General features: G+C 33.1%; 1 protein-coding gene across 1 annotated transcript in view; it reads left to right on the top strand.

Annotated features, from left to right (window-relative positions):
• LOC116768234 (steroid receptor seven-up, isoforms B/C) overlaps positions 1 to 13,244 on the top strand; it is a gene marked incomplete at its 5' end in the record, with an annotated part of 45,103 nt that overhangs the window by 14,525 nt on the left and 17,334 nt on the right. Inside the window, one exon of the mRNA XM_032658908.2 lies at positions 2,662 to 3,216. Within this exon, the coding sequence (XP_032514799.1) occupies positions 2,662 to 3,216 (555 nt within the window). The remainder of the gene's footprint in view (positions 1 to 2,661; positions 3,217 to 13,244) is intronic.

A 13,244-nucleotide genomic window follows, 5' to 3' on the forward strand; every position in this document is an offset into this window, starting at 1 on the left:
TGTCTTAATAATATATAGATTAAGTACATACTATCTATATATAACTTGAATGCATAGTATATGAAAGTTCAGCGTAATTAACTTGACCAAAATCTTATGACCGATGACCCCTGGCGCCAGCGACAAGTTCAAAATGCGTCTCCATGTAAATAAGGCCTAATAGAGTCTTGTTAAGTGTATGGGAAGTCGTGTTATTGGAATTCTATTAATAAATTTCAAATTAATACGTTATAAATAAATTTAGATGTTTCGTCGCTTTTACGTATTAATATAAACATATTGATATACATTATTAACTCGGCGCACACAAACGTAAATATGTATTTAAGCGGCCATTAAACGTGCTGTTGAGAAGTGCCAAGTGAGACCCTAACAGACGTATCATACAATTACTCTAATTCGACGTATACGTACAAGTTAATATAAATTTCGTAATAAAACGTGAACTTCTACACTGTAATATTATAAATATTTATTAATTTGTTTGAAAAATATTACGTAACACATAATAACTTTGGATAGATTGTGTTGCGGTGTATAATAACTTTGTGAAGTAACGCTGTTAGGAAACCGGGTTTATTATGAACTTAACTTACCGATAGCTGTGACTCGTACTGCAACATTCGATGTGACTTAAGACAAAAAAGTATAAATTTTATAGATTCGTTGTAAAAACCAGTCGTGGTCTATAATTCTCCTCAGTCGAACGCTTCGAATGCCTCACGCGCTTAGCATTATTGTAACAGCATTTTTCTAACAAACGTACACTTGTCAGATTCTGACAATCCGTCACGCTGAGGTCAATCACGACTTTTCTTTAAGTTTTACGACCGCCAAATACTTTAGAATCATAACAGTTGATTCATATATTTATTAATTAAATACAGACAACTACTCAGACTTAATGAATTTTGGATTTTTAATATTATTCTATTATTATTAGAACAAATTTCAAATGCAAATAAATTTCATTACGATGAACACTCCGTACATAATGCACTGTATCTCGTATGTATGGATCACAATAGTAATATGGGTACAAAGATAATTTCAATATTATATAATATTACATATTAAAGCATAAATAACTGTAAAATAGAAAAATTGCACCTGTTTTAGGTTATTTAAAATCGTGATAAACGTCATCGATTCCAAACGCTCCTTCACGGACCATAGATAATTAATGAGAACGAATACACAGAGTCGGTACACAAATGTTTTATATATTTTATTAGTTTATAAGAAGATGTGTTATAATTTTAAAACATTCAAAAATTTGTTTGCTCTATATTTAAATCTTATTATCTATCTGTATATATTATCAATATGTCTGTGATATTGGATTATTTTGTAATTTTTGTCTAGTCTCTTAACATTTTGATCTTTAACAATTATTGAAATTAACTATTCTTATTCTATTAATATTAGAGATATCCTTAAAAGTAATTTCTTCGAATTGTTATTTCTTCTATTTAAAAAAATAAAATGTTTAAGAGGTATAAAATATAGTGGCGAGCTATGTGGTCCGGTCATAAAGGTCAAGAGCGGGTCATAATAATTTAAAATACATTAAAATAAGAATTGTCGAGACGATGGGCACGCCATGCTCAGACCAACGTCTTTCACAACTCAAACAAAACAAAATAAATAAAAAAACATTACATACTTTTAAACAAAAATAAACTTCATTGTAGGTATTAAATATCTTTATAATTAACTGCAATTATGATACAATTTAATCATGTTATGGACAAACTAAAAGTATAAAACAAACTGTTGTTTTTTACTAACCAATAATAATCGAGATACGTTATCTGTAACACGGAAAAGTATAAAGAAAATCTTCAGTGCAATGGCAACATTGTGACAGAACATGCATTCTTTATGGTTAACCTTATAATATGTAATATCCATAAACTTAAATTAAATCTGCCTGATAATCCTCCATAATATGCTCAAGGCCTCCTCATTTTAGTTAAAAGTTGCGTCGCAACAAGTTTCGTCGCACACTCCATACGGAGCTTGTTCAGTTTGTCATTCTCAAACCAAATTAATATTATCATGTACGATGATTGTTTATTGATAAACTTGAAACTGCCCGTAAGTAGTGGACAATGGAACATGTGTTAAGGATACAGAAGTATTCAAACTGCTATAAAGTTTAAGTATTGCTTAAAGTCGCTGTCGAGTAGCGAATGAGAGGCAATATTAATTTACGTGCTCGCTTGTTAGTGGCCATAAACGCAATTATTACCGTATTTGATCACTTCAATGCTAATTGTAGGTATAAACATCAAGTATTTATGTTTTCGTCAATAACATTTGAGTTCTGACTTTAAATTTTAATACGGAATCTAAAATTTAGTTATTATATATATATATTATTTGTAAGTAGGTGTAACGTTCCAATGAGCCGAAAAACAATATTGCAAGTTATTGGTAACTAGTATTTGATTCTTGCGTCGATTGTATATTTAAATATAAACGGGCGGGTGTGTTTCAGAATTTACATTAAAACAATAGACTCGGTTGCAACATCTACTAGGGACATGAATTATGTAACAAGCGACTGAACATTCGATTCTATTTTATTTTTCATTTTTTTTTTTGTGTACAGTTTCATGTCGTAACAATTGACAAAGTATGTTTCTTTTGTTTCAGCTGTTCAGAGAGGTCGAGTGCCTCCGTCTCAGTCCGCCGGCCTGGCGCTGCCGGGGCAATTCGCCTTGACCAACGGTGATCCCGCCGCGGGCTTGAACAGTCACCCTTACCTCTCCTCGTACATCTCCCTGCTCCTTCGAGCGGAGCCCTACCCCACGCAGCCGGCCTCGAGGTACGGCCAATGCGTGCAGCCCACCAACGTCATGGGTATAGACAATATATGCGAACTAGCCGCCAGGTTGCTCTTCTCCGCCGTCGAGTGGGCGAGGAACATCCCCTTCTTCCCCGAACTGCAGGTCACGGACCAGGTCGCGCTCCTGCGACTGGTTTGGTCCGAGCTGTTCGTCCTCAACGCCTCCCAATGCTCGATGCCCCTCCATGTGGCGCCGCTGTTGGCCGCCGCGGGTCTACACGCGTCACCCATGGCCGCCGACCGCGTGGTGGCCTTCATGGACCACATACGGATCTTCCAGGAGCAGGTGGAGAAGCTGAAAGCGCTCCACGTGGACTCCGCGGAGTACTCCTGTCTGAAGGCCATCGTCCTCTTCACGACAGGTAAAATTTTGGACAGCTTATTCGGGGAGGCGAGGTTGCTGCTGTACAGAGTCGCCGGCGCGTTCGCTGCTATCACGAACCACGGGGAGCTCCTGGCGCTGGTCCGCACGCACTTGGACGCGTACGCCGAGGCGACCAGGGCTCCCCAGCCGCCCGCGCCGCCGCCTCCGTCCGCAGCCTCCTCGGGCTACTACTCCACGATGGAGACATCGCTCGGCGTCAACTCCTCCCTGTCCTACGGCAGCTTCCTGTCTCCGTCGCGTGTGCCGCCTCAGTATACGAGCAGTCCGCGTTTGGACGCGGGTACGTCATCGTTTAAGATATACGAGGGCAGCGGGAGCAGGGTTGACGCCAAGCGATGATCGTAGAGGGGAGTAATCAGGGTGTCGGTTAGCGGATGAGATCTCGGGACGTTGCTCGGTGCCAGGTGAATGCGTTGCCTTGCGATGTGTCACCGAGGTAGTCTAGAATCCTAAATGCTGGATAATAACTCTCGCTCCTCGCGGCCGGGGAGCCTGCGACTTATTGTCCCTCGACATACGAATTGTGATACGGTCTACTGAGACCTACTTAATATAATACATGAATTTTGTTAGGCGGTCGTCGTAACGCGCCGTTAGTTGTAGCATATATGTAAATAACTATTGATTAACTTATTATTTATTAATACACGCGAAGATGTTATTTAAAAATATTGATTTGTTTTATTTGTTATTTCTCTTGATTCGCCTACTGTTAGTGGGCGACACTCGATGTCTAAACCGTTTGCTTTAATGTCGCTATTAAACTGTAAGTACATAGTTTCACTTTTCCGTTATTGGTTATTAATATGGCGTCATAGAAATTACGATCGTAAACTTTCATTTTCTGAATAACGACAGCTGTAAATAAACACATCATACTCCAGTCTCCATCATCATATATATTTAAATAAGTACTAATTATATTAGCTTTTCCTAAACTCAATACGAAAGAAATAGCGTTAATAACTATTGTATCGTACGTTTGTATGGTTAAAACTTAAAACGTCGACTATTTCAATGTCAATACTAAAAAATTCTTAGGAAATTCAACAGATAAGTTACTATTTTGACAATCCAAATTTGAACTAGACAACACTGAACTTTTAAATAAACGGCTTCTGGCAATAAACAATCATAATGTCCGACTCAAAAGCATACAGATAATAAATTAAGCTTAGAGTTTATTAGATATATAATATGTAGTTTTAATTTGAATATTTATTATGGATGATAAAACAATTTCTCTTTAATACTAACTAGTACGTTAACCGCCGAAGTTCTCACATAAACAAGTCTATCTACGCCGATACTTCCGACACAACACTTTCCCTACAAACTTACTCGACAGTGTCCTACACATTAGCTAGGTATTAAATCGCATGCTTTTATTACTAATGAATTCAATAATATATAACTATTAAATTTATTTCAAATATTTATGTATTTGTTATGTAGTAGATAGTTCTTAATATTTTATCTATACGACGTACCAAGGAGTTTCTACTTGTAATACAAAATGTTTTGACTGGGGATGGCTTTATGAGAGAATGACTCACGAGGGTTTATTTCAACCTCAACTATTCAAGTTGTAAAATAAATTTGAATCCTTACATCATCCATTCTGTTATATTATGTCAGGAATATTATAATTTTATTATAGTAATAAACTAATAGTCACTCTATTTATATAATTTTGCCGGTAGGTATAGCGCTTATAAGAAATGGCGACCAATCGCGACTTCGTCGAATCAATTTGAATATCAAATATTTGTGATAGCGAACGAATCCTTTGTCCTCTTCGCTTTCAATTAGTATGATAAGGACAATACGTCCGTTGATTAATGATTGACTCATGTGATGTTATTGGCTTGAAATATTCATTGACCAATCACGATCGTGCTTACGACTTAATGAAATACGTGAATTTATTATGTTTTGAAACATGATTATGTCATAGCTTTTATGAATATTGTCTGGATGTATTCATAAAATAAATAGCTTTCCTTATTGGCTGAATAGATTGATGCCTTCGCCTGTTTAATATTTCTTAAAAAATAAGCTCGGATGCTGTCAAAAAGGTTTTGACAGTTTGAAAAAATATCCATTTCTATTAGTTTTGTTTTCAAATATAATGAAGCAGCTTGTCATTAATAAAATGTAAATTTATCTGGAAATGTTGCTTAGGAGTTGACAACTTTCTATAAGGCACTAAAATAGCTGCGATTTTTTAAATAACCCGAGTAAGGAACGTGACGTTCAATAAATTTAACAATAAATCTTTATAGTTTCACCGTCTGGAACTTAGATATAAATTCAGTTAAAGATTTATATCATTTTATTGTTTCAATTATTGAGGCAGTTGAAATTTTTGTTTTTAAATTGTCCAAATTGCTTTAACGTAAGTGAAATTCACACTGCTACGCCATTATTAACTTTTTATCGAATGTTAACCATAAATTCTGGCAATTCAGCATAGTTTAGGGACTTAATATCTCGTGGGATGGCAACACTAGCCCGGGGTAACATGAATATGTAACGTAAATGGCTATCCTAACTTTCTCTCAGTACCTCCGCGACGTTATAAACTTGTACTATACTCTTATTGCGATTTAATGCAAGAACTTAACAGAATGTTGTGATTTTAAATATTTAACAGATTTTATTTCAAAACTCAAGCAATAATACGTGAAATGTTCGTAAACCGATGATTAATAATATTGTTTTCGACTTTTATTCCTAATTCGTATAATCTGTGACACATTGACATTTGAATACGTTCATAATATACAATAAAGATAATGTTAATGTTATTATACATATTTTAGATATTCTGATTATAAATAATACACATATATTGATTTAACCCACATATTAATAAGTCAATAACCGAAGCGAATCGCTATAGAACAGAAATTGATTTTGATTTTGATCGATGCTCACACTATTATGGGATTATTTATTTTTGAATAATGATCTCTATTATTATCACGTTAGAGATCATAATTAACAATTCTATGACTCAGCGCTTTTCCTTAATAGTAACGAGTCGGTGATAGCTTAATTTTTAAATAAAAAAAAAACTTATCTAATATGAGAAATTCGCCAATTTATTTAGCGTCACGTACATAGAATGCAACATTTCTCTGTCTCGCTCGCACTCGTTACGCTCACTATGCGTGTGAGTGGGATAGAACGATCGGTCCTGGTAACGGTACAGAGTTCGTGACGTCGACCCGCGTCGGGTCACGACTGTGAGTGTCGGACGGCGGCCGGCGGACGGCTCCGCTAACGAAGGAATTGAAATATTAAAATATATTGGGATATAACGCTTATATGATTATATTATTATTAATTATTATCACACTAGTACTATTCTTGAATTAGTTTGTTTCATATTACATCACACTATTACTATATAATATGTTTTTTCAATTGTACAACATTTTTTGTACAATATGATCGTATGTGTATGTCCAAAGAAGTTCCGCGTTCACCGCTGGCGGTTTTCGAAATTTAAATAATTGTTTTAATTTGTGCCCGTCTAATAATTAGATAATTTTAATGTACCTACTATATCCGTCATTTCCTTCATTAATAGTTATAATTCCGTGTGACGCGTCTTAATTTCTGTTATTGTGTAATATCTGTGCTCTCGTCTCCATTAAACCTCCATTGTGAGTGATTACTTGCAAATTCTATTAAAACTCAGTTTGGGTATCGCCGCCAGCGAATTGTTTGTTGATGCGGGACATTACTGCACTGCTTTTAGCATTTTTATAAATAGTTCCGCTTTTTGAGTGTACCGTCGGAAAAATTTTAAATTTCACATTTTATAATAAAATCAACAGAACAAACTAAAATTTTTTTCAGTATGTTTTAAGACAGTACTACAATTTTTTATTTTTTTTGTAAAACCGAGTAGGTATTATTATTTATTGCATTATATTTTTTTGTTATCGCTTATTTTCTTACCGATATATCCGAGGTCAAGATGACTGTGTAGTTCTATGATTGGGACGTCACTAACACGCCATTATTTACAATTTACGCTATTTTGTTCGACATTCGACAACAATACTCACAAATACAGCGAAAATGTGTAAATCTTCAACGAAATTCCAATAAACGAATACACAGATGTGTGCCGAATCCCCTTGAGGTCAGATATTAATAAAAAAAAAACAAATATGACGAACATTAAAATGGCGGGAAGCGTGCCTAATGAACAATATTGCTTTTAATTCAAGCCAATATTACGCTTAATGTATTTGATATATAGTTCAAAATTAAAAGTACATTTTTATTACAACTTTTTTATTGTTTTTATGGGATGTTGAGCTCTATTGTTATATTATTTGGATATACTATCGATTGTGTGCGTCCAATGAATGGTAACTAAGATACGTGTTAGCAAGGGTTAGGAGATTTGTTTTTGACCGCGTCTTATCTGATGCGGTTTGGGTTACACGTTATCGAGGGATTTGTATTTTGTCCGGATGTTCTTTTGACGTATTTAATGTGATAACGGATTTGTACGGCTGTCAGTTTGGCAGGACGAGTTCTTTATTGAGTCGCAGCACGTGGTCCAGGCGTTGACAGCCGAGTTAGGAAAACATTATTTAATGTTGGTGTTTATAGTATTTTCAATCTACATATCTTAAGATTAATTAGAACAACGTTAATCACGTTATTAAGTATTTTAAAAGCAGACAATAAATTCTATATAGTTTATATAAAACATTGTATTCAATTTATTTAACTTAAGGAGTTCATAATTTTTTTTTTTTGTAATACCTTTAGTATTTTACTATTTTTTTACTGTTACACGTGCAAGTGCTTTAAAATTACTGTTATTAGTTTCGTAACAAAAAAAAAACTATATAGTATCACTGTAACATTTATAATGTAGGACAATATAAGTATGTTTAAACCAGTTTTTATAATAATTCTGATTCAGGAAATATATCGATGCAATAATTATGAGGGACGTCACAATAATGTGTCAGAATCGTGACAAATGTCACTGTCACTTTATTGTAAGACGCAGATGTTGTTTATGGTCGACGTTTTTGATTTCACCCCTTATAAGTTTGTTAGGAGGAAAATTTGGAATGTAAAACTTTTACCGCGTGCATTGAAACGTGTTTTAATCAGAACATATACAGATATGATCGTGTGTTACATTAATGTATAATACATTTCTTTCTGAATTATGGTGTGGTAGTAAATTAGTGTTATTCAAATATATAATATTATGAAACGGGGGATATTTTTTATCAGTTTATTATTTTTTTGTATATTTTCTGATGATTTAATTACGTAGAATGGATGAATGCTAGTTTAAAACTTATCAACATTTCACCCCACGTCAGACGGCGTCGTTCTTACCACAGATAAGACACAATAGCTAAGTTTGTAAATTGTTACGTAGGTTTCAAAGGCTCGGACGCGAATGTCTATCTTGTCGGGGCTTAGGCGTTAGGTGTTTTAGGAAGTCGAGATTCTATCGGTTTAGCTGTCACAGGTAGGTACAGCTTTTGGAACCTTGACGTGATAAAAGACCTCATGGAAATTTACAGAATATTGTATAAATATAATTGGATATTATTGAAGATGTAATCTCTTAAAGTTTTTGAGGTTATGTTATGTAATGTTATATTGTCTGATAAATTGTTAGTACGTCACCCTCGATTATTAGAACTATTAGGTAAAATAACCGGGAAACGGGATTTGATGACGATGCTTTGGAATTAGCATAAAATTATGTGTACATACGGACGGATATTTCGGAGAGCTTTGATTTAGAAATCTAGTTATATATTTTTTAATATGATTTTAATTGTTGAAACTGAATATAAATTGTAAACTTTGAATAATATGATTTAATCTAAATTCATTACAATTCTTGATGACATATATTATTGACATAACATAAACAATATTTTAAATACATGCTAATTAATTTGCAATATAATTTATATATAATTATAGTAAACAAATACCAACAAACTTCATACCGAGTTAACGTACGTATGTTTTCAAAACCAAATATTTACGTATCGTAGTGAACAAAACAGATTAAGTTGACCACATCAGCGTGACCTCTAATACCTAAACATTTGTTCAATTATAGAGAACAAGAATTTAGGGTAACCGGTCATGTTAAAATGGTCACGAGTCAGCAGTTGTTGTTTACGATGTATTTAAGCCGACCTCTTGATTTGTTACAGAGACCCCTTTAGTTGTATTTAAGTAATCAAAAATATCTCATGATTTTGATTACCAAAAATAAAAAATTTAATGGAACAAAAAGACTTTGGACTTGTAGATTAAATATTATAAATAACGAAAATTAAAAAAGCAACACCGAAATAGAAAATCATATTTTTGAAAATGGAACGTTGGTTAACTTTTTCCCCAAACTGATAGTTTAATTTTAGTACACTATTGAACCGTTAAATATCAAAAACACATAAATATCATTAAAAATATCGGTTGCAATCCCAAACGTTAGAGACTGTATCTGTAATCTGTGCTCACTAAACAGGGACCATCCGCGTTACAAGCACGGAACAAGGAACGGGCACAAATCACTAAGATATTCAATCTTTAGCACAATAACATTAGAATATCGTTCTGATACCCAACTAAAGGGTTTAGTGACATTACACCCTCCATTAATGATACGGATGCTGGAACAGACACACTCTTAATATTTAGTTTAAGGTAAACATTCGTTTCTGTTAGCTGCCCGTTTTGACAAATAAATAATGTTTAGGTTAACTTATTATTATATTTATATGATAACGGAATTCATTAATTGTAAACAACGAAAACGTTAAGAATTTTTTTATTTTTTATCACCATTTAGTCCCACTTAAAATGTAAATAGGCAATTCTTATATTTTAAATTAAAACTGATAATATCGATATATTTTGAAACATCAAACAAATATGTTTGTCATTTTGTTTCGTGTCCCATCCAGTAATTATAAGTCAGCGTGTATATTAAAAGGTATCCGGAAGGGATAGGTGAGGGTCTGAACAATTTAAGGGATCCTAATAGTTATCTGTGATCTTGGTGTCGCGCCACTGAGATGAATTTTAATGTCCGGCTTATCTCGTGCCTTATTTTGAGACCACATTTTACTAATTATGCGTGATATTGTGTGCAAACATTTCCATCTAACATACGATAGTGTATACGGCGACCTTTCAAACTTATCGAATAAATATCATTCTTATTTTTTTTTTTATAAATTATTTAACAACATTTTTGATACATATTTGTTGAATATTAAATCGTTCAAGATTCTGCTATAAAATATATTTTAACGAACAGACTTATAAACCTTTAAATACAATAAATTGATCTCCTGAAGATCAATGTTTATTAAATTACGGTTCGATTATTATCGGTAAGAGATATAGAATGTTCGTGACAAATTTAATATCGATATCCAGCAATCGATATCGTGGATCGTATTAGATCGATATCTCGGCTTCTGGTATAATCTGTTTATGGGGTAATTTGTAATGTTACCATATTTGGATGGTTACCCGGGGTAGGTTGTACTCAAAAGGTCATTGTTTCACTCATCCTTGGACCATGGGTTTGTGGATTTTAACTTTTTCTCCATGTTACAAGTACAAAATAAAACGTATTTTACTTTATCTAGTGTTCATTTTAGATATTAGTTATAATCATAACAACTTTTTGTTATTTTATGTTGCACAGATAAGGATATAATGTTACAGAGCAATGAATCATAAGGTGGTTCATAAATTAATTTATTAAAAGAAATAAATAAGCTTTGATTTAATTACGTTTCCGACGACGTCTGCTCGAGGAGTTCAGCCCTTATGACACTAAGTATAAGCACTGAATTAGCTCGGCAACACGCGAGGGTAGACAGAAAACTGCTCCGTAAAGATAAGATGCTAATTTGAATAATTACTCAATAAGTCATCAGAAGATGAATTTTCAAAACAACCACAAATGCCTTTACAATGTAGATGTAACAAGTACGCTTCATATAAAATTAATTTAGCATGTTTATAACTTGGCCTCATAGAGAAATCAAGGGCGAGTGGTTCCTGGACTTAATTTATATTCTCGACCTGACCTCAGAATGACCTCAGATTAAGGCTCAGAATGAAATATATGAAGGGTGTTAAAACAGTAGGTAGGTGTCATTTTAAACGACAAACGTCCATACATTTATGTTTCGTCACATGAACGAAAGTTAAATTATAGCCTATATCTTATTCTGATATCTTATCTACGTTACTGAAAAGTTGGATCAAAATCCGTCTAGCAGTTTTTGTGTAAGAGCAACAGATATATATACCTCCTCACAAATTTTGGCATTCATATCATATATAGGATATCTATCGATAGTCTCTAAAAAAATCTCTTAAATTCCTTTAATTTTTAACTAACACAAATAATTGTTTTTTTCTAACTACCTACATATACATACGAAACCTATAATAGATAATCTTCACGGTTGTACGGATTGATTTCAATTAAATTTAATGTCACTTTTTAATATATTTGGTTCTTGTCTAAAAAATACTGATATAGAACTATCCGTTCAAATGATGATGAAGTAGCGGATATAGGCTAGTTAACAAAATCGATATCACTTGTATGACATCACAATACAATAAGAGAAATTCTAGTATAAGATGTTTAGACGATATCACGGCACGCTATTGTTTGAATTCGATTTATTACAAGATTGTAGATTAATACAAGATGATCTCTCGAACGTGCTTCGAGCTCCGATCTTTAGTTTCACTTAAATATAAATTATTACCATTATAATATCAGAATAGGAGTACAATATATTTAAAACTTTTGACTTCACATCAACCAGTCATATTAATTAATGTAACAAAACATTTTGGATGATGGCAACACAGAAATGTTGTTGAACAAATCTCGTACTTAATTATTAAAAATAAAACAACATTATCTATCGACGTGTAAAGCTTAGATGTTCTTTTAAGATTTCTTCGGCCCCGGTCACAAGTGACGGCGGTCTATGATTAATAGAGTAATTATTGTTTATATTAATATATGTTTTATAAAAAAAAGACAATTTAAATAAACAACACATAAGCTATGAGATTCAGTAAAAATTATTCAGAAATCTGAAATAAATATTTATATGAATTTAACTTTCGATTAATTTATTTCAAAAATACTTGGATTTTTTATTTTAAAAACTATATAAGGTGAATAACATAATATTTTAATTTCATATTATAACTATGTTAATCATGTTATACACAAAAAAATTATTATTATTATTATTATATTTAATAATATATTTTTTATATTATCCAAGTTACATAACGTATCCAAGATGTGGGCAACACATCGCCTGTCAGTGTTACGTTGACAGGTGTTAAATCGAGAAATGTCTGCTATTCCGGCGCTATTAGTCGAGTCATAGCCATTAAGTTGTAATGGTATTTATGAGTTTTTCTCTATTGTTTAGTTAAATGTTATATCATTTATATGTGAGCGCTCGACACCGTCCGATACATTGAAATATGGTATAGTATCATGTGGGAAAGATCGGGATATCACGGCACGAGATCCTGAGATAGTCTTGAGACTAAATATCGTGAGACCCTCTCTTATTATATTGATAACGTTTTGAACCTTTCACAGAATCCGTATTAACATTACATATAAACCGCAATAAATTGAAAATTTAGAACAATTCCGCCATATTGGATGTAGAAATGTTATTATAGGTTCCCAATGAAACTAATATTTCGTGTTTATCTAAATATATTCGCGTTGATTGTGATATGGCGTGTCGCGGCCCGCCGTGCTCGTCAGCAAACGACTATCAGCTTCCAATCCGACAGATAGTTTCAAAATCATTTGAATTAAATAAAGATACAAATCTTGACGCCTCGTTGAAAACAAAAGCTTTTATATAATTCAAATAAAAATGTGGCATTGTGCTTAGAATTTTACATTAA

Source organism: Danaus plexippus, chromosome 19 (genome assembly GCF_018135715.1).
Source record: "Danaus plexippus chromosome 19, MEX_DaPlex, whole genome shotgun sequence".
In the NCBI taxonomy this organism is placed as follows: Eukaryota; Metazoa; Arthropoda; class Insecta; order Lepidoptera; family Nymphalidae; genus Danaus; species Danaus plexippus.